Source organism: Corapipo altera, unplaced genomic scaffold (genome assembly GCF_003945725.1).
Source record: "Corapipo altera isolate COAL_440 unplaced genomic scaffold, ASM394572v1 78, whole genome shotgun sequence".
NCBI lineage: Eukaryota > Metazoa > Chordata > Aves > Passeriformes > Pipridae > Corapipo > Corapipo altera.
The window spans coordinates 4,764,040-4,786,289 of NW_020884904.1; the positions used below are offsets into that span (position 1 = coordinate 4,764,040).

Genomic DNA, 22,250 nt, shown 5'->3' on the forward strand with positions numbered 1-22,250 from the left:
GATTTGTTAGTTTCTAAATTCCATTCTCTGATGATGCTGTTTACCGAAATTACCCTTGAGTCAAGGGATAGCAGCCCTTTATCTGCACACACATATATGTATAGAAATATTTATGTAAAGTGTCCAAAAAGAGGAAAAGATATTACTTGCTTTTATTGCAGTCTATTTTTTTTTTTCTATTTGAATCTCCAAGAAAATATAGTGCCCAGCCAAGGACAGGGCAACAGAAGGTTAACACTTTCTCTACTCAGGAGAAAGATCCCAGCTGCTGGCCCTGCACTGCATGGACTGTGAGCTCCCAATGACTGTTGGAGTTGAGTGGTTTCACCCAGCATTTTGTGAAAGTGCTCTGGGCACACGAGTGATCTAGGGTTAGGACATAGGTTTTGAGAAATGAAGACTGAAGAATATTGTTTGACAATGGTTTATAGTATAAATGTTATTTTAAGTGTGAAACTCGGTTACTGCAGCTTGTTCGTTTAAGCAGGACTCATTCAGGATGAAGAAAGTATGAATGTGAGCACAAGAAATGCAGAGGTTATCCTTCATACATGCTGAGAAGGCTTATTAGTCTTGTATGGCTAAAGCAGAGACGACAGAGAGATGGCAGCAAACCAGCTATGATTTTTTCTGTCTCATGGAAGTTGCTGCTGCACATTCCTTGAATTCATGTCTATTGTTTGAGACGTTACCTGCCTGTCTCAGCAACTCTGCTTCTCTGGATATTTTAGTAACTGCCTGAAGACATTTTCTAATAAACATGTGGCAAAAATATTGTCCTGGAGACATAAGCTGCTTCAAGGTCTGATAGGTATTGTCCGTGAAGTGTGAGGGCTTGTACTGTTCGATATTTTTAGCGTGGTTGTTTATTTTTTATGTATTTTGAAGCAGGCAATAAACTCTTGTGCTAGTGCTTCACTGACAAACAACACAGAGAGGGTAAGCTGATCCCACTTTATCACACTTTAGCTATCACACTTTATCAACAGAAGACAATTTTTGTTCTTGAGGAAAGCCAGCCTGCTTTCCAATTGCATCTGTCATATCAAGTTGCTAGAAGGTATGCAATTGTTGTACATTTTTCTCCAGTGAGAAAACCAAATAACTCCTTAGAAGGGAAGAGTTTATGAAGACAATAGTAGTGTCAATGCGATTTTTATTGTACAGCCTCATAATCAGAACAAATGTCAGTTTTATTTGTTCCTAAATTGTTTGAAATGTACTGCTTCTTTCTACACTAGTACCTAGAAGATTTCTATGGCAGGCATTGCATAAAACTTTGGTAGCAGATATTTTCTGAATCAGATGACTTATAGTTCTGATAAATAAGACAAAAGGTGAGAGGAGAGTCGAGATACAAAGAGGCAGAGTGAGATGTGCAGCAGATCAGAGATACCTTTACAGTCAAAGTCCTCTGATTCTCACCTCTGTTCTTTAACACCACACTGTCCCTGCTACTCAGGTCTAAAAGTAATGTGCCCCAAAAGAATTGTTGTTTATTAGCTGCATTTGGGGGAGATCCATCTGACAGATGAAGACAGTAACAAGAGATTAACCAGGTAGGAGAATTCAACATGCACAGTTCAGTTCTGAGTCCTGGCTGTTATTCTGAGATAGTTACAATAGATTCCTGTAATGAAGACTTTGTCAAACCTAACTGCATTACAACTGTGCCTTTTTGTTTTTCCAGGCAGCCTTACGAAGACTAGCAGTTATGAGTCCTGATGGACTTGAAGATTCAGATTTTCAGCAGCTAGTGAAGCCTAGACTTGTGGACTCTTTTTTGTTATGCACTAATATGGAAGAGAGCTTTGTATAAATGTGAGCCAAAAATGTTAATCAACATGATAAGTATACAGTAAGATAATACATATACAATTTTATTTTTTTTTAGTCCTGTTGTTATTTATGACTTATTTATTCTAAACCCATGAACATGGATTTTGTAGGAGAAAAGGAACAGAATGAACAGACTTGTTTCAGTGATTTGCAAAGCAATTTTTTATTTTATTTTCCTGCCAAGACGCATCAACAGACCTTATCATTGCCATCTAACAAAATGTTGTTTTGTTTAATATAGTTAAATCAAGGTAATGAAGCCAAGAATTTGTTGCTATGATGTTAAATGCTTCTAATAATGTTTTATCTCTGATATTTTTCTATAGTTAGGACATTTTGCTGGTTTTTTTTAATAAATTCTTTAGCCTTATGTATTTGCTGTTTTAGAAGAAAAATAATCCTAAAAACTGCAAGTATGTACTTTGAAATGAAAGGGATGTTACAGTCAAAGTCCAGTTCTTAACTGTTGTTGCTTTCAATAGAATTATGAAATATGTAACTGAGAGAAAAACTTCCAGAAAATTTTCAAATACTGGCTTTGAATGATGTTAGAGGACATTCTTACATTGTATAAAGATATGCTCCTCTAGAGGATACACACTTGCAGAAAACTATTTACATTTACTGAAATTTCTGAAAGAAATTGATAAAATTCTAGAAAAATCTCTGATGTATGTTTTATTTCATAATGTGAGATTATCCCTCTAAGATTTAAAATCATTACATACTGAAAATTTTCTCTCTTTTCCAAACCTTAAAGGAACTGGAGGTGCTTATGTCTAGACATGTTTTTAATATTCATGCTACTACTACTTTTGTGAAAAGTTGTGCATGCATATGTTAAATAATGAGAACAGATAATTGTAACTTGAATTTCCATTTTTCTGTTTTTCTAACTAGTCCTCTATTTCTAAAATGAAATGGAACTTTAAGGATATTTTGGAATTGAGGAGATTTTACCAATGGATAACAACTTAAAGAATAGACTTGATTTTAAAATAGATTTTTTTTTCATGAACATTCTTCTAAGATCTTGGTTTTTCTTTTCATTGAGAAACAATATATATTTAAAATTATTCAAAGAGCAATATCTTCAGAGTGTTTTCCCCCTTAACTTTTCACAAAGCACTCTGTAGATTATAAAAGTATATATAATTTTTTTCTTGATGATTTGCAACTATTGCTTTGAATCATTTTGTGATCAGCAACTTTAGGGTAGTAGGACTTCTGCCAAAAAAATAAGCACATTTCTTCTTTACTGTACTTAGTAGATATGTTAAGGAGCTTAATTAATTAATGTTTATTTAGTATTATGTGGCATTTAGATGAGAGGAACCAGGAAATTGAGAAGTTGTGACTGTCTTCCACATTTTCTGTGTCTGAAAAATCTGTCCTGGTTCGGTCGGTGATACGTGGTGGCTACTTTTCCCTTGAGTACATGGGTTAAGAAGTCTCTACCTTAACATTTCTTTCTTGTGAGCTCTTCATTTAATAAGCTCTATCTTGACCAAATTTTAAAAAATTAGAAAACCTACAATGACCTCTGTCAAAAGCAACTACTCAAAGAGAAGTGTTGAATCAGATGTTTCACAGATGTAATTTTCTAGTAAGCACAGAGATGAATTCTGCTTTGTTTTCTTACTTTGAGACAACTCCTTAGATTTCCAAGGTTGTTAAAGTGTATAGTACTGTACAACTTTAAAAATATTATATTACCAATGGACTTTAACACTTTCCTCACTAAGCAGAAAGAAACCATGGATGCTTTAAATGTTAAAATCAGCATTCTTGTTATAAAAAGTGAACTCATAAATTACACTAAAAACCCCTTAAAATAAGGTCCTGTTGCACTGTTCTGATGGCCTGGCAATCCCTGACAGAATACAACACATCAGATTCTGTTGTGAATGAACCTCATTCTGTCAGCTGCAACTAACACTCTGTAGACAGAGTAGAGTTTATCCCATAACAGGTGAAGCTGAACTCTCATTTAAAAAAATTTCCACAAATGCAAAGTGAACTGCAGGAGCTATTAAGAAAATACCACTGTGACTCATAATGCTTTAATGCCATTTCTAACAGGTCAATCAAATATTCAGTGAGCAGGTCAGTAGAAATTAATTTGCTCTCAAATACAGTAATGTGGATCCACATCAATTGAATTTATTACAGATACTCTCAATCTGTAACTATGTAGCCATAATTCTGGCCCATATTGTCCTTTTACGTGTGTTCATATTATGAATATGGCTGTTTATATTATAAAACCAAAACACATTTAGGTGAATCTCTCATTTGTAGTAGAAAATGCATCTTGAAAGAGCCATTTTGGACCTTTTAATCACCTAAGTGTCCTCAAAACCCTTTTACCTAGGTCTGATTTTTTTGTCTAGCGTGGTGCACTTTATTTTTAGATATGGTAAAGTTTATGAGAAAATAGACATATCTCTACCTTACAGTTTAATCAACTCGGAAATAATAATTCAATGAAAATATTGAATTATTTTCTCATTGCTTCTGAATAAATACTGGATTAAAAATGTTTGCTTAGAAAGTGACTCTTCAGTTTTTAAACAAAAAAACCCCCAACCAACCAACCAAACAATGAACTGTTTAAGCCAGAATAAACATTTTTTATTTCAATGTAGTATGAAACAAAATATTTCATATTAAAATTTACCCTAAAGTAAGTGTTTCGGTGGCTCAATCTTTGGACTCCCTCTGTATTTGCATATAGAGTTAGGAAAGAGAGAGTATGTGTAATATATTCACAAATCAACTAATATATGTGGACTCATTGACCTACTGAGACAGCATGTAGGTTAGATATTAGCTTAATCATTACAGCAACTGCATATTACACTTGTTAGAAATGTTGTAGTTTCATTTAAATTCTTCAGAACTTTTTTGATTTTGTATGAGGTTAGAAACTTTTCACAAACATACAGTGAATTGCAGGATTCTTTGTAATTTTGATTTACATTCCAGTGATTTTGGATAACGTCTTCAAATTTCAGCTTTTGTTTGAACTGTTTACAGATATTCAGGGCCCAGATGTTTCATTCATGGAATAAATTTTGTTTTTTCTCAGTTTATTGTGTGTTTGGTACATGAATGACTTGTATGGAATGTTACTCGTCTGACCTGTTCTGTTTAAAATAGTATGTGTATCTACAAGGGATTAGATAATGCCTTCGTAAATTGGATATCATATCTGTTTTTTGGGTTACCTGTTAGTATGCAAAAGACAGGACTTTTTCTGTAGCACTTAGTACAAAATGATTCTGGTATCTCATATGGCTTGTTCCAAATTTGTATGTTGACCATCTCCTTTTGAACAACAGCAATGAACAGTCAAAATAACATTGGCTTTTTTATTTTGAGGAATCTGCTTTGATTTTCAGATTAAATTTATATTAAATTTAATGTATTTAAAGAAGCACTCTAGACACTGTAAATTATTCACTAGTGTTCTCATTTTTAAAGGGAGGGAGGGAAGATAGCATTTAAAGAAAGGTCTAGAGTGAATTTGTTAATTGAAATTGGAAGTGCATAGCTGATGGGAAGGCAGGTGAATAGTTTCAGCCTTTGAGAGGCTAGAGAACCAGGAACAAGCAAAACAGAAGATCATATATCCCTAGATACTTGTATGCCTTGCAAAGATCCTTATCTCTATTTTCTAGTCTGCTCTTGGGTCTGAGTTCCTGTTTTTCTAACTGTGACAAATTTCTTGAGAGTTCTATTTGTATAATTGATAGTTTTCTGAATAGAAGACAGTTACAGTCCAAGGTTTGGTCCTGCTAATTATTAAATTGATAAGGTTTTTGCTGAGAAACTAAGTAACAAAAATACCTTGTTAAATAAATCTAATAAAGATTACCTACAGCAAAAGGAACTGTTTATTGTTCCTACAATGGGGGGAAGAACCAACATATTCTCCAGAAAACCTGAGAGAAAATGTGTTTAATAGCCTAACTCCAGGTTTTGTTACTTTTACGAGCAGACCTGCTAACTAAGAGTGTATGAATTGATCAGTTCCCTGTCAGATAATCATTGAATAAAAGTAATAAAAGGAAAACCACTAGAATTAAAGACAAAACACTAGAAAACCTAAGATTTTTCTCTTTAATTTTCAACAGCCAGTTAGTGATTTTTTTGTTTTAATAACTGAAGTGCCTCTAGAACACAGTAGAACCCATGGGAAACCAGTGGGGAAAAAAAAATGAAGCAGATAATACTGCTAATTTGCTTTGAAGGCTTAAATGGTGTGAAGAAGGAGGTGTGTCTAATGTCGTACCTCTCCTATCACTGTGTGATCACCTGTGTTACAAATGTCTAATTGAAATCTGCACTGGTTATACATTCATTTTCTGGATTACCACTGTCTCTTAACTAGCTTTTGTTTGTGCCTTCCACAATCTTCAGAATGTGACCTAATAATGCACATGATTTCAAAGCGATTTACTTAATCTGATTTATTCTTTTTTATACCACATATTGTAAAAATCTTTTTTTTTTTTTTAATAGTTCTGAAAGGATATACCTAACAAGATATGTCTGTTATGTGTACTCATCAGGTAAGACAAAGATTATGATAAATCAGGAAGATACGTCTAAAAAGATCCAGAAACAGCCATGTGTTTTCACTTGCATCAAAAGAATAGTTATGGAATGGAGCAAAATAATCCAGGGAAGTCTTATTTGATGTTGCTTCTTTTGACTTCTGCAAGTCAGTTTGCCTGCACTGTGGTAAAGAAGACCCAGAGCTAGCTCCAGGGTTTCAAAGATCTTGCTAGAATTAGAACTGGAGAGTTCTAACAAATAAAATAAAGATAAATAAAATCTCAGAGTATGAAACTAAGGATAAACATCTTGTGAAATTTTGTGATCAACATGAACGTTTAAGGACTACACTGCCCTACATCACAGCTCTTTCATTTTAAACCACTTACTTATTAAAAAGGCCATGCTTTCTTCAGAGCAGTGATTATTACAAATCAGTGATTTAAAGTTTAGTCCACCAGTAGAAGAATTGGTGCTTTATCTAGTGGGTAATTCTCAACTGTTTTGAAGTTCAATTTTGTAAGCATAGTCCAGACCAGTAATTTAGGTGGTTTCTGCAGACCACAGAAAGAAGTGGGCAATACTTTCTCTTAGAGAATGACTGCCATAGACAGGCAGTATAAATTATACCACGTAGCTTCCTTCTTTTCTCCAATGGCTATGGAAAAATTGCTGATGATTTGTTTGGAGGAAATGTCTAGACACCTCCGACTATTAATTCAGATCATGAATAGCAAGATGAATTCCAGGCTCGGTCTGGAGACAAAAGGAAGACACTCCTTCAGCTGGAGTTTCACATACTGTTTACATATCAAGTACAATTTCCATCAAACAAGAAATTTTTGCAAGATTGGACTATCTGTCTCAAATGACAGAGACACTATTTACTTATTTGGTGTGTACTAGACAATGACTCCTCTTTACCAGGTTTTAAAGCAAGAAATAGCTGAATCAGTTCATCGAGCTCAGAATATTATACCAACTATACATTTATTATTAGAGAAAAAATCTCTTGCATTTGAAGAAAGGGAGAAAGAAGACAGGTCACAGGACACTAACTTGGGACTCCAAAGTGAGCTATCCTGGACAATATGTGAAATATCATTGAGCTGATCAATAATATTGCACTTGCCAGGAAAGCTGCTGCACAACAGCAAACAAAAAAGAGTCCCCTCAAACTCAGCATGCCTTCTTTCCTAAAAAGTAATAAACTGAGCTCTAAGAAGAAGACAGGACCTGCCATTGCAAGTCATATCCTGGGACTTAGCAACACCACAGGTAACACAGTGATAAATGAGGACTATTTCCAGGTGGTTCAAGCCATCCTATCAAACCCATGCTGGCATGTTGTAAGTATAAATGGAAGTTGCTTACCATCAAGACCATTGCTAAATCCTTGCATGGAAGTCTCTGCTGCTGGGCTTACTGTGGCTTAAGAACTGAGGTAGCAAACCATAGTAATCCTTTCTTGAATCAAGGATATGATTTTCATCAAAGTTGCAAATGATGACATACGTGTGGTGGTTCACAACTGTGTTCCTTTCGAACTTTCTCTGTGCCTTTCTGCCTGATGTCAGCTGACTAATGCTTCCCATTAGAGTGAATGACAGCTGAAGGATTTGCATGACCCAATATGGCAACTGAAAATTCAAACCCAACATCTGTGAAACCCAAGACAGTGACATGTTTTGTTTGCAGGTTCTGTCTCATTGCTCTGTTACATTTGCACCAAGGCAATCTCTTGGTCTAACATCTTGGCTGAAAGGTTATCTGTTTTCTCACTTGCACAGTTATCACCATCTGAGAAATGTTTCTCCTCAAATACTTAGATCTTATTTATTTTTCCCTTTTGAAAGCACTTTACTTATAGTTACTGAAATACTGGATACTGCACTCAAAAGGAGTTTCTGGATTCTACTGCAAAGACTGGATGAATATGCATGAATTGTTTCTACTCTCATTTTTTGTTTCTTTCCTATGTAGGCAAAAGCTAGAGAAGTGAAATGTTCCTTTCAATCTTTTTGTATGATACTAAGTTCTCTAAGATTGCTCCTTTTCTTTGAGGCCACTTAGAGATAATATATATTTAAAAAATTATTAATAAAAAGACCAGCTCCTTTGGCAGTACCAACATGTTCTTTGTGTTTGTGATCCTATGATATTCCTTGTGTGGAAATGTCTTTGCAGCTTGTTTTGCAGTTAGTAATCTGACATGGCTGTAATGGAGATGGTTGCCTTTTGTGTCCAAGCACGTGTTCAGCTGCATCTTTCATTCAATAAGAACAGCTGATTTCAAACATTTTTTTCCTGTTGATGCTTCTATTGTTTGCAAGCTCATCTGAGTGCCTCTTTCATGTGGTAATACTTTTGTTGCTTCTCATATTCAGTTCTTCATTTACCACTGATCACCTTTACTATTTGTCCACTTTTCTCATTATGTGTATCAATAAGATATTGTAGCTGTTTTACTTCTCATTTAAATGTTATAATTTGGCATGGGAAATAATTGAAAAGGCTGATGAAAATTAGATCACTAAAACGTGGTTTTGCAACAGAAGTGTTATTGAGAGAAGTATTTTGAAATAGTTCTCAGACACTTTTGAGGTCGTGCATCTTTCACTAAAGAAGTACGAATATATTTTTATTTAAAAAATTATCTTAAGTAGGTTTTTTTAGAAATATTTCTATTAAAATAAATGCAAATAGACTCTCACTGCTATTTTATGAAACTAACTAGAAAAGAAAAACTATTTAGTTTAAAGAGAAGTCACCATAAAAATCAGTTTAAAATTTTTAACCATTACTTTGCTTTCTACAGTCTTGCTGCATATGAATAAATACACCAGGTCCCTGGAGACTTTCAATAGACAAATTATATATCTTACTAATATTCTGGGGCTACTTTTTCTAATATAGAACTATTTCCAAGTCTTAGCTGGAATCAGTAGAATAAAACATGGTTACTGTTAAGTAAAAATTTTAGGATTATGAAGCATTTCTTTTAATAAGGTTCAGTTTGGCATTTCTGCTAAGGCCCAGCAACTGCACTAGTGGAAAAGCTCTCAGCTGCAAACTGTTCCAAAACAACTCTTCACTGCCCAGTGATTCTCAGAAGTTCTAGGTACTCTACCTTAGCATAAGGTTGTACCAAACAGGCTCTCATATTTTGTTTTCTTTCAGGACATTTCACATAGGTTTTGTGTTCCTTTTTACCTTGAGTCCAGACAGTGTCAGCAGACAGAAAAAAAAAATCTTCTTTCACCCAGGGGCTACTTTTTCAGTCACGGGGAAGTGACCAAATATCGTATGGTTTTACTTGCAGCACTCTTGTATGCAGACTGAAGGTCTGTTTCCTGTGGGAGGCCAAGGGACAGGAAATGTATGAAATGTAAGCAAAACTGAAGGTCTTGCTGAAAGTGCTTCCTCCTGTTGAAGATTCAACAAAGTCTTTGTCATTTGGAAAGTGCTCCATGGTCTCTAACGAGTTCAGGTGTCTACTGCCTTCGTTCAGTATCCTTTGGACTTGTTTACTTTTTAAAAAATCTTTGAGTGGTAACTTCTCTCTTTTCACATCAGGACAGCTGAGAGTTGCAGCCCTGTGGATAATTCTGATTTTGTCTGCATACCTCTTTTTTTCTGCTTTATTTGTAACACTTGCCTGCTGAAGAATCATCTTCCTTACTGTCTGTTTACTCATTACAGACTTTTCTGACATCTAAAAAACTGCAATCAAACTTACCACTTAACTAATATGTTTCTTCTGTGTAAAGACAGTATTGTTTTTTTAATGTTAAGGCGTTTTCTGGAATACTTAATAACCATTTTTTTCAGGGACAGTTACATACTGTCTCCTCCAGTACATTTGGTCAATAAATTGCTTTAAACGGTTCAATCAAAAAATCTCTTTTCAATTTTAACTTTTATTCATAGAAGTAAACAATTTTAAGTGCTTAACATGAAGGTTTATTTAAAAAAAAAGACAAGGAATCAGACAATCTTCTAAAGGGAGTCAATCCTCCTGTAGCAGTCCAAGGTTTTAACACAGACTGCATTTTTCCTTTTCCTTTTCCTTGAGAAGAAGTACAATGTTGCTATTGTTCAGTTTCATGTTAGTTCTGGCTACTATTCCACAAATCCCATGGACAATACAGTAATTTAGAGGCCCCTTTACAGCTGGGTGGGAAAGGAATTGAAACAATAATGTTTTAGAGATTCTTAAAAAGTGCCTGATAGTTTTTTAACTTGTTCTAATGACCTGATCCCATATATAAGGACATATATAAAAGTCCTGTGGATGCATTTGAATCTTGTCTCACTTCCTAAAACACTTAAGAACCAATTTTCCTTACATCTGTGATGTCTTGAATCAGTTTGGCTGTTTCAGTCTGGGTGAAATCTGGATAAGAATAAATAATCTACAGGCCTTCAAATGAACTTTTCTGAAGTCTTTAAACCACTCTTGAACTTATCAGAAATATATGGTCATTATGCACTGCTATGCATTTTAATTGTCTTCCAAGTCTTAAGGGGTGAATGGAACCAGAAACTCAGTTTCTCCTGGGGCCACCTGGTCATGCAAAAAAAAAAAAAAATCACAAAACCCCCATTTTCTTCAAATCATTGCTGATTTTTTTTTCTAATATTCTTCAGAAAATATAGAATTTGTCCCAAAAGCAAAGGAATATTAAAAGCTCTTCAGAAAATGAAATTTAGACTGCAGAAATTTTCTGTAAGAGAGTGAGTTTTTCTTAGGTTGGTTTTACATATTATAATGTCCTGTGTATCTGAGCTGCTTTTAAAAGAGCAGCATAAATATTTTTTTGTTTTATTCTATGATGTAGACAAATATAAAGGGATGAAAATGTATTAATTGTCAGATGTGTCAATATCAATTTAATCTGATATTAATTTAAAAATAAATTATTCCATGGAGACTTCGTGTGTAAAGTGGCAGGGAAAGTACCAGAAATATCTGCCTGGATGTAGCTGACCAAAAGTATGAGCCCTCTTCCATAATGTCAGAACAGTAGGCCTCATGGACATTTTGTTCCCAATGGGAGTGGAGAAAAATATAACCATGAAAATCAGATGAATTGAAGCGTGAGATCTCATTTTTCATGAGAGGGGAGGAAGACAGCAAGCAAAAGCTGAAAAGAATTGAACCCAAATGTTTAGGAAGGGGACATGGCTGGGGCTTGGGAAATAAAAGCAGATGAATGTTGTAGGGAAGGGATATGAACGCTGCAGCTAGAAAACCAACTGTAGTCACAATCAGGACTATACTTATAATAAAAGTATAATTTAAAACTTTGATATTTATGAAGGGAAAAAATTAATACAGTACTAAATAATGTTTTGTATTAGCAACAACATCACAACTGGCAGGTGATCTGCACTTGATTTGGTTTACAACAGTGGCATGAGCTCTATAAGGTCAATTATTCATTGACACAGAGTAGAAAAATGAATATATTCTTTTCCTGTCAAAATATAACGTAACACAAAGCAAAAGGAGTCTCTCTGCTTTCTCAACTCATGATGTAGTGCAAACTGAGTTTTCAAAAGCTTCTTTTAGATGTACTTAAGGACTTGCTGGGGGAGAAGTGGTGACATCTACTGGAATTTTTAAACACTTCATTATATGTTTCCAAGGCTGCTAGCAAGACATATTTGGTTTAGGTCTAAAGCTGGATGAATAATGCAGAAACAATTTCTACTTATATTTGTGCAAATTTGGAAGCAAATCTTCAGCCATCTTGGGGTTGCTTTTGGTGTCATTTCCTGCACACACTCACAGAGTTATTAAACTTTAATCTCATAACTGTTGGCAGAAAATAAATGTTAAGCTCACATAGGAATACTACGAAAAGTGAATTTCTAATGTGTTCTCTGTAAGCGTGCGTACCACAAAGCTGATTCCATGAGTTATGTTCATTAGACTGGAGGATGGAAACAATATTAAGTGATTTATGGGACTAACTGCAATTGAACAGTGAGTTTGTGCTTGGAATAGCAACCCCTTACTTTAAAAGAAATTAAAAAAAGATTCAATGAGGAAGGACTATGTGAAGCAAATTGCAACCCTCTCCCCACATTTCATGGTAAGAAGGAAGGAAACTCATCCATCATTAAATGTATTCATTAAAAATTATTCACTCAGATCCATTTAAAATATGTTCTAACTTTAATCTCTTGATTTCTTGGGGCTAGATTGTGATGTGTCCTGCATGCCCAATAAGAGTGTGAAGGCTTTTCTTGCATCCTGATTTAGGCTACTTGGACCTTGGGACTGGGCCTGCAGGAGCAGCATGGTTATGGATGTGCCTCCTTTCTCCCTTCAGAGGAAGCATGTGGAGAGGAGAGAAAGGTGAATGAGTGAAGCAATCCCTCTTGATACAGAAATCATGGGTTATGGGGATTGGATGGGGGTCAGGGTTTCCCAAAATTTTACTACTATGAACAATTGAATAAATAACTCCTACTGGGCTAAGAAAGATGTAGGCAATAAATTGGCCTTTGAGATGTACCCTGAAGGTGTGTTTTCCGGTGTTATCTGTGTACCATTGCAATTTGCCTATCCCATCCCCTTCAGTCTGTGCTTTATTTTAATACTTAAAGTCCAAAGACCTTATGATTTTACAAAGTTTATGACCTGATTATACAATGCGATTGTGTCATACATTAAAAGTTTTAGAAAGTGAGGAGTTTTGTTAAAAAAATTGTCTAATCTCTGAGAAACTTTCTGTAAGGCTTTCCACCAAGCTGTCCTTAAGGATTTTCTACTGCTATGACAAAAGGGAACCATCTGCTGTTATTAATCAAAATGCACGTTTACCATTAGTCTTACTGCTGATTCTGAAAGTTTCAGATGTGTGGAGATTTTACGTTGATTTTTGCATCTGTGAGCATATGATCTGCTGTAATATCCTATTCTTTCAGCCTTTAGTTGGGTCCTGGGAATTACAGTATATCCCAGTCACAACAGCTTTTCTAGTAATGGGAGTTATTTTGCTTCAGCAGTGTGCTCTGGTTATGAGACTGCCTGGCTAAAGAGATCACAAGTGTGACAGTCTAACTTACCTAGACAAAATATGAACTGTTTGGCTGTCAGAATTATGGTGAGAAATGCTGCTATAATGATTTTCTGACTTTAGTAATAAGTTTTAATACTCCAGTTTTATTAGTATGTGTCGACTTTCACACACTATGTCTTTTATTTGCTAAACTGACAAGTTTCTATCAATCTATCAATCTTATTTAGTTGGACTGCTACTCACAAGTTTTTCTAAATTTATCCCAAATAACACATTTTTAATTGAACAGAGGTTCCCTGAGTCTGTATGCATACACACATATATTTGAAACTGTTTTCAGGGCTTAAACCTACTCTTACTGCAGACCCTCCAACATCCAAGATCTGTACACAAAGTCTTAGTATAATTTTGGTTAGTTCTTTTCATAATTACGCTTTGGTGGATCAGGTCAGGGTGCTCAGTTTGCTGGGAAAACATACCTGTATGTAAGAAATGCAAGAAATTGCCTTTACAGGGGTGCTGGCACAAGTTCAGAGTATTTTAGTACTACATCCACTTACATAAGTTGAAGATCTGCCTGATGAAAACAATAAATGACTGAGGGTGCAAATACTAAAATCTTCCCCAGACAATAGCACATGATATCCAATTAATAGTTATGGTAAATCTGTCTGAAATGTATTCTATATTATTTGTGGCAAGATTTTCTTTCAATCAGAGATTACAGAGAACATTTAAATTAGCAATGAGAATTACCCTGAATAACAAGCTCATTATTTATTATATTTGCATTTTGTTGAGCTTATTAGCAGCACTGCCTGGTTAGATTTTGTGGTTCCTTTTCTATCCTTTCTGCAAAAAAGCCCAACTATGGAACATTTCTGAAAGCAACAATTGTGATTTTATAATGAACCACAAGAGGGGGGAGAATGAACATAAATGAAAGAACTTGATTTTAATGAACAACTGTTACATTTAGGACAATACTGTATCAATGCTCAATGTAGGAATCTTGGCCAGGTGTTGTCTGTGGAATGAAGAGTTTGAACTAATGATGAAATGTTTTTCTTAAGATTCATCTTTTCAGGCCTGCTGATCTATTGCTGAGCTTCACTTGAAGTTGTGGACAAACCACAAAAGCTAAAAAATACCATGCTGAGTGTGCTCATCCCTTCATTGCCTTGATCAAACAGAAACAAATGCTAATGAAATGATAAAAATAGAGATCTCTGTGACCTGAGTAATCAGCTTTCTAGCCTTCTATCCTGCCTTTTAATTTTTTCCCCCCATTTACACAAAGGAGTTCTCTAACTCCAGTAATCAAGGAATTCCTCCCTAGTGCAGAGATGAGTTTTTGGTGTTAATACGAAAAATAAATCATCTCGCTGTTGTGATCATGGACTGACACAGGATTGGTGAATTTCCAAATGTTTTCAGCCTACTTTTCAAAGAAGGCTCGTAGTCCCCTGCTCCTCCAGTGCAGAAGCATATGTAGTGATGACAAAGCTAGAGACTTCTAGAGATGGTACTCTGGGACTGCTGAGAACACTTAGGAGAGGATGCACAAGCAGCTTTGGCAAGGAATCACTTTCCTAACCCCAGGACTATGATGGTAGTTCCTACATACAGCTGGAGGGCAAGGAGGGAAAACAGATTTCAAGAAGCCACCCACTCCACCCTCCACTTTCTTTTATTTCAAAGTGGATAGAAGACGAAAGCAGCTTTCCCAATATTTAGTCCTCTGTATCCCATCTTGCATGTTCTTTCTGCCTAGGTTATCAGTCTTTTGGGAGAGGAAAAGGAAAGAGTCTTCCCCTCAGACTCAGAAAGAAGTAAAGCAACAATTATAACTGTAATATAAGGATGGTATTGCAGCAGGTGTTTGCAGCATGGCAAAAAACCAGTCAAATAGCCAGCAAACCTCTGCTTTTCTCTGCAAGTATTTGCAAGTAGCCCAGTAGACCATAACTCTGAGACAACACTGTTATTGGGTAAAATGATAATGTTCTTAATTTCATGTTCAAAAGCTGAATGGTGGTAAAGGAGGCTTGCAAAAAGAAATGAAGATAGTTATACTAGAAGAAGACAGAATGTTGATTACCAGCAGTGCGGTATCCAGATATAACTAATGGCACAGTTATTGTATGCATAAGCCCTAGTGGTGTTTAAGTAGTTGCTAGAATGAATGTAATTGATGTAATTTATCTGTCAGCATCCAAACACTATAATACCCAAAATAAGATGGGAGGTCCCTTGCCTAGTATATAACCCTATGAATATTTTTCAGTGTCTCTTTTCACAAGTACAAAAAAGCAGAACTGTGGGATTTTTTTTTTGTTTTGTTTTTGGGGTCTTTGGGGGTTATTTTTAATAACTTTCCTCATGTTTCAAGGAGCATTATCTACATAGTTCTATTGATTTAAACTGATTTTTTTTATTGGTTTCATGGATTTTGGGGGGATCCTTCAAGATGTTCTAGTCTGGCTTGCCACTTGAAGACAATAAGTGACCTTGAATCTATCCTACAGGTTCTGAATGTATGTTTTTTTTAGAGAGAGATCCTCCTAGTTTGTCTGAACTACTGTAGGGTTGACAGTAAATTGATTATTTCTTAAATTGCTTCAGTAATTGATGATGATCTATGGTTAGAAAAGAAGAAGACCAGTGTATTTCTAATGTAAGTTTCTTTCAGCTGAAAGCTGAAGTTAATATTCACCTATGGGATCTTGTCATGCTACATCAAAAAAGCTGTGTTAATGGAGAACTTTCCTTTCCCTACCAAAGTATGACTGGGATGTAATCAAAATTTTTGAATTCCACAGATAAGGCTTCTGATGTTTCTTACTGTGTATCTGTTGCTCTTGGTTTCACATTTTTATAACTTTCCATTTCAATATCTTCACTTTGTCTTTTTGAGAGTTTTTTGGTTGTTGTTTTTTGAGGTTTTTTTGAGAACTAAAGATCTCACTAATGTCATGTCTGAGGACAAAACCACCTCGGAGTTCTTGCTTGATATTTTCTTACTTACACAAGGAGACAGGGGCATCAATCCTTTTGAGAGATATTCCCCTATATGGTATTATTCCTCCTAATGTGTATAGTACCTCTACCACTACACTCTACCCTCTAGTTGCACTAATGTGCAAATGCTCCTATCTCCTAGCTAAATCAAAAAGCAGATTCATTTTTCTTTTACAAAGAAAAATTGATTAATATATTAGGGTTAATAGCAAAATTTTATCGATGCGCGGAACTTATCAGCTTACTTTTCAGGCAAGTTATTCAAATATATTGACAGTCTGTCTAAGCTACAGCTCCCCTCTGACCTGAGGCCTGACACTGTAGGACTGACAAGACACCATTGCCTTTCAGTCTGGATCCAGATCAATTACCTTATTGTGAAGCCACCAATAAGAAAGCTGGGCTGTATATCAAAGTTCAACATAAATATTGTCTGTCAAAACCATCAGATTAATTATTGTTCATTAATCATTTCTTGTTCAAGATGGAGAACCCTTCCAAATCAAGGCATAGAGAACTTGGAATTTCTGTTTAAAGCAGTAGATGTGTATTTTGATGACGGTTTATGGATTTCCCAAATGTTTGTTACTTACACGCTAAATAATTTTTGATTGGTAATATCTCCCTCCCATACCCAACAGCACAGCTGAGATATGCCATTGCAGTTCCACTGTAAATAGGGGAGGTATACAAATTTATATGTGTGCTTCCTCTTTATTCCCTCTGACTTGCATGACCCATTTGAACAAACTGTCACGTTTAGGATAGCTTAAAATAGCATAGAAATATTTCTCTTAAGACATATCACTGCAAATGGAAGGATTTTCTTTTTTTTTTTCTTTTATTTCTTTGTCCTTTTTGGCTAGCAAAATGTACAATGAGAAGCATAGTTAATAACAAAGCTCCTTGTAATGGAACAAACAAACTGTTACTTTTAACTGTTTCGCGAAAAAATGGAACACTAAAATTTAGCTCTAATTCTGAAAGAGTAAATTACTAACAGTTTTTAAACAATCTACTGTATTGAAAAAATGTATCCTTGTGCCTAAGTGCTTCTGAGTTCCTCCAGGTATCTCACAATCTTTGAATTGCTTCTTATTGCTATCTTGATCTAAGAAGCTTGACTTAACATAGTGGTGCATAAATTCTTCTGTGCATTATTTCCCATGCCTACCATCTATACAACGATAAACCTGAGGTGTTTGAGTTTTTACCTCCAATAATCACAACTAGAAAACCACAAATAGACTTTTCATTTCTCCCTTGCAGGTGCTATAAAAGCTAAGGTAAACCATCCTGCCAAATCACTTCTATAGGGACCTCACTTTCCTGTTCACTAGTTTTACTCCAGCTAATTAAAAGCAGCACTCCTACCCTTCACTGTAATTTCCAAGGTATTCATGGGGTGCACATGCTCCATCCAAAATCCTGAGTGAGAATGAACTGGAGGTCCTTGGTGGGTTCATACCTCATGGCTCCTATACTTGGGGATTTGAGTTGCAGTGTCCACAAAGTCCCCTTCTCTAAATGATGGAAGGCTTGCAACACTGAAATGAGCAGCTCACATAAAATTTAATACAGTGCTGAAGATGAGCGTACTCAACCATCATTCTTTTATTTTTTTTTTTGTTTCAAATAGGATTGATCATTTTGATGACTCTGTAAGGAAAAGGTGAGCTGAATATTTAAGTCTGTGGGTGGGTTGTTGTTTTGGTTTGTTTCCTTTTTTTATTATTTTATTTTAAATTTGTTGGTTGGTTGGTTGGTTTGTTTTTTGTTTTTGTTTTTGTTTTTGTTTTTTTTAAGAACATATTCCTATCTGTAAAATGCCTTTAAGCATTCTGCATTCTCGATGCTTTCCAAGTAAGTTTTCTGGGCTTTCTAATGTGGTCCTCTGAGTGCTGGAAAGTAACAGAAACAAGAATGCATTTAATACCTGGCCTGGTGTCTTGGCAGCAAAGCTTAGCACTCCAGTGTGGAGAGTAGCAGGTTCAAGACCAACCCCAGGAGTCTTACTACTTGGACTGGCAGAGGGCTGGTGTAATGCACAGACAGTGAGCTCATTCTGCAGGTGGAGTGTTCAGCTGCATTGATCTTATGGCAAACCCTGCCTGCTAAGGTCTTGGAGAAACATTGGCTCTGATCTAAAAGGAAATTGTGCTGCCTTTCTCTGTCTTTCCACTAGTTTAGCTTGCAAGCTCTAATAACATTAAAACATGCTTTAAGCAAGAAGGCTGACGCAGCCACAGAGACAAAAAGTAATTTCCTAGAAATAGTAAATACAATAAGCAAAACTCTAATCTCTCATTAGGTAATTGTATTTTCAAGGGGTCAGCCAGCCTCCCTGGCCAGGTTGAGGTCAATTCTAAAATATGTGCATTATATACATTAGGCATCTGTTAATGAAGCATAAATTTCATCAGCAAGTTCAGTGCCAAAATCAACTCATTTTGGTACATGGTTTGCATCTATGGTGGTGTCTTATGGGTTTGTTCCATAGCTGAAACAGCAACTTTGTGTAGATGCCATGAATGGCGTATAATAAGGAAAAAAATGAACACCACAGGCATCATAGACGAGCATAAATCTTCTGAATTTTGATTAAATGAAATTCAGAATTCAGTGGGTTCCAAGATAACAATAAATAAAGGGTAAGGAAGAGACCATGTTACCAGAACCAAGAATATCTGTTCAGTGTAATAAATATTTCCTTTGACAAAAGATGAAATAAAAGCAGGTAATTACTAAACAAATCCTCCATTTTAAGCTCCATTTCCTAAAAGGAACCGAGTGGGGGCTTCACTTTAAAAATTCATTAGTATTTTACTCAGATCCATCATAGGGGCCCTAGTAAAGCAGCAGCAAAATGCCACCCCTCAAAAATTGAGCAACAAGCCCTTAAGAGTCTTACTTCTCCTGTCAGCCTAGAAGATCAAATGTGGGGGTTTTTTGCCAATAATGGTGTGCCTGGAAATGAGATCAGGTTGAATAACCCTAATGCCAGTAATGATAGTATGATAGTACTGTTCCTTTGCAAGCACATAAGTAAAATTACTTGTTTACTTTGAAGTAAAGTAAGGCTTGTGTTTCCTCTCAACATGTAGGCTGGAATATTGCTTTGTTTTATTTAACTGACACAGGGTCTAAGGACAGCAAGGATTTTGGCTATTTTTTATTGTTCATTAAAGTGACAGAAGTGTTTCAGAGCAGGAGCCAATGTGAAAAAGAATATGAAATAAAATAAATTCTTCAGATTTCAGAAATGCTCCCCTTTCATTCATTAAGTTTTCATAGTTGAGCACAGGATTGTTGTGTGCTCTGGCAGTGGAAAATAACATTTCAGAAGGAGAAAACTTTACCAGTAGAACATGTTGGAGCAACACTACAGACTCCAAGTTGTGTTAAGCCAACAGTAAATTTGACAGAAGAAACATATCAGTCTCTTTGAACAAATAATCTGATATATATATATATATATATATATCCATGTGAACTGTTCTCTTAGTTTTGATTCAGTACGTTTCATGTAAAGTGAAGATGAGATTTTAGTAGTCAATAGCATGAGCAAGTTATTGGGAAAAAGAATGCACCATGACAAGAATTGTCTCACAAGACGTTGAATCCCAGTGAGAACTGAGGACTGGTAAGTGTGCAAGAGGAAAAGATAATCTCTTAATTCTTCATTCCACTTCCAGTTGAGGAGAGGATGGGTAAGTAAAGACAGGTTGGTTCTTCTTATTACTGTGTATCCACACTTCAGGCAGAAAGGAACTGAATAATAGAAATACAGAGGAGGGAAGGATATTTATAAACTGATAGTTATTTGCTAAAAGAAATTAAAAACACAAAATCTTTTCTCTGTGTGTCTACACCTGGATGTGAAACACAGGCCCACAGAGGCACTTCCATCTACTGCAGTGGGCTTTGGAACTGTCCAGTAATTACCCCATTGGAATGATGTTAAAGTACCTTCAGAGAGGCTGACTGTTTCCCTTCTGCTGCAGGTAATAGTGTTGCAGTCTAATAGTTAAGAGGCTTTTTATGCACACTGCTTGATTGCCTCTGTAAAAGAAAGCAGCGAGCAAGACACCCTTAGGTTTTTAATGCTGCTGGCTTCTAGGTTAAACAGGAATGATTCTCATTTTGAAAATCTCTGTACTGTTGAAATTAGTGCAAACAGTATCATGAATTTCTTGGAGGGAAAAAAAATCAATGACATATTTCCCCCTTTATCCATCTAGCTCTGGGGAATGTAATGCTGCTGAATATACTGGCTTTTGTAAGGGATGTAAAACAGAGTCTGTGATCATTTGTGGTCATTAAGGATAACTTTTTTTTTTCTTGTTTCATGAATAGAGGTGTTAGTGAAGGTGTTCTGGCCTAATTCCAGGTCCAGTAATTGGAATTTTTTTTTTTTTTTAACCTACACACATTCCTTCAGCAGTTTAATTTAGCTATATATGTTGGGCTCAGTTCAGTGTTACCATATTGACCCCCCTTTTGTCAGTTAAACTGATGCAAGCAGACATTAAGAAAACTGTAAGCTCTCTTTTCCCTCCCACATGGCCCTTTATCCAAAGAATATAATTACTGCTTCACACAGTTTCACCAGGTGTGTTTTCAGTGTTATATTTGTATCACTTCAGCACCAATGGATGGTAGGGGGACATTTCTAGGTGGTATTATTCAGTAGGAACTCAGAAAGTGAATAGATTAGCTATTAGAGACTGGAAATTGGTGGCTGAGTCATTCTTCTGGCACAATGAGTTTTGTACCTGTAGTGGCACACAGGAGCACTCTGAGTCAGCTTGTGACAGGAGGTATAACTCACTGTGTATTGCACAGTTGGATTTGTAGTGATAGATGGTATCAGCAAGAGAGAAAGATAATTCTGTCTCTCTGTGTAACCATAAAAATTCTTCCAAAATTCATCAGAGAGGGGATGAGTAAGCTGAAGACAGAAGTAAAGTATTAGATGGAAGAAACAAAAGAAACACGAGGCACATGAAACACATAAAAATAATACATCTTTTGTTCTGACAGATATGAGGACATAATGAAAAACAAGGTTGCTGTCTTTCTGCTGCTGTGCCTAACTGAAGTTACAAAGGATGATGGAAGGTCAGATACAGTGTAAAACTCTCATTTTTCATCTAGACTTTGAATAGTTTCCAATGTGCTATGTGTTACAAGCTTTAGACCTTCATCCTATGTTACATGGGAGCTCTTCAGCCACTCTAGAATGCTTAAACAGCCTGGGTTGGCTGAGGTTTGATGAACTACTAGAAATACGGGGTTTCGGTCCTCCACAGAGATAGCAGAACTAATATACAGTGACACAACCAAGCTCAGAGATTTCCTCTCAGTCATTCCTTGTCCCCTGTAACTCCACGCACATCACAGTTTTAAATACACAGGTAATCCCTTGCTTCTCTGCACCAGGAAAAGTCCATTCGCTCATGGAAGCGTAACTAGGAATTGCCATGTGTTTAATTTCCCCAGTCCTTCTTGAAGGCTATGATTAAACAAGGGAGACAAAGGCCCCCAAATTAGAGCATGGTACAAACTCCACAGCTAAATGAAATGAAAACTTTATGTTGGGTCCACTCTCGTACCTTAGGTGACAGAGAGTATCTCTGTCCCCAGGCTGTGACCATCACCAGGTCTGGAGATCATGAACAGGCAGTACAGAGAACAGGTACCCAGGATAGGCAAAACCACAGTACTTAAAAAAAGAATATATAGGGTTAATACATATTACTCTTTTCAAGAATATAAGTGTGCTTGCTCCAA

General features: G+C 35.9%; 1 protein-coding gene across 4 annotated transcripts in view; it reads left to right on the forward strand.

The window, feature by feature from the left end:
- Positions 1 to 4,660, forward strand: part of INSC (INSC, spindle orientation adaptor protein) — a 135,716-nt gene extending 131,056 nt beyond the window's left edge. For 3 of the 4 annotated variants that reach the window (XM_027651398.1, XM_027651399.1, XM_027651400.1), the window contains exon 13: positions 1,691 to 4,365. In XM_027651398.1, coding sequence (XP_027507199.1) covers positions 1,691 to 1,819 — 129 coding nt within the window. In that variant the 3' untranslated portion in view covers positions 1,820 to 4,365. Of the gene's footprint in view, positions 1 to 1,690; positions 4,366 to 4,649 lie in introns of those variants that run through there. The other variant, XR_003528942.1, reaches the window with a different exon arrangement.
- The last annotated feature ends 17,590 nt before the right edge of the window (positions 4,661 to 22,250 follow it).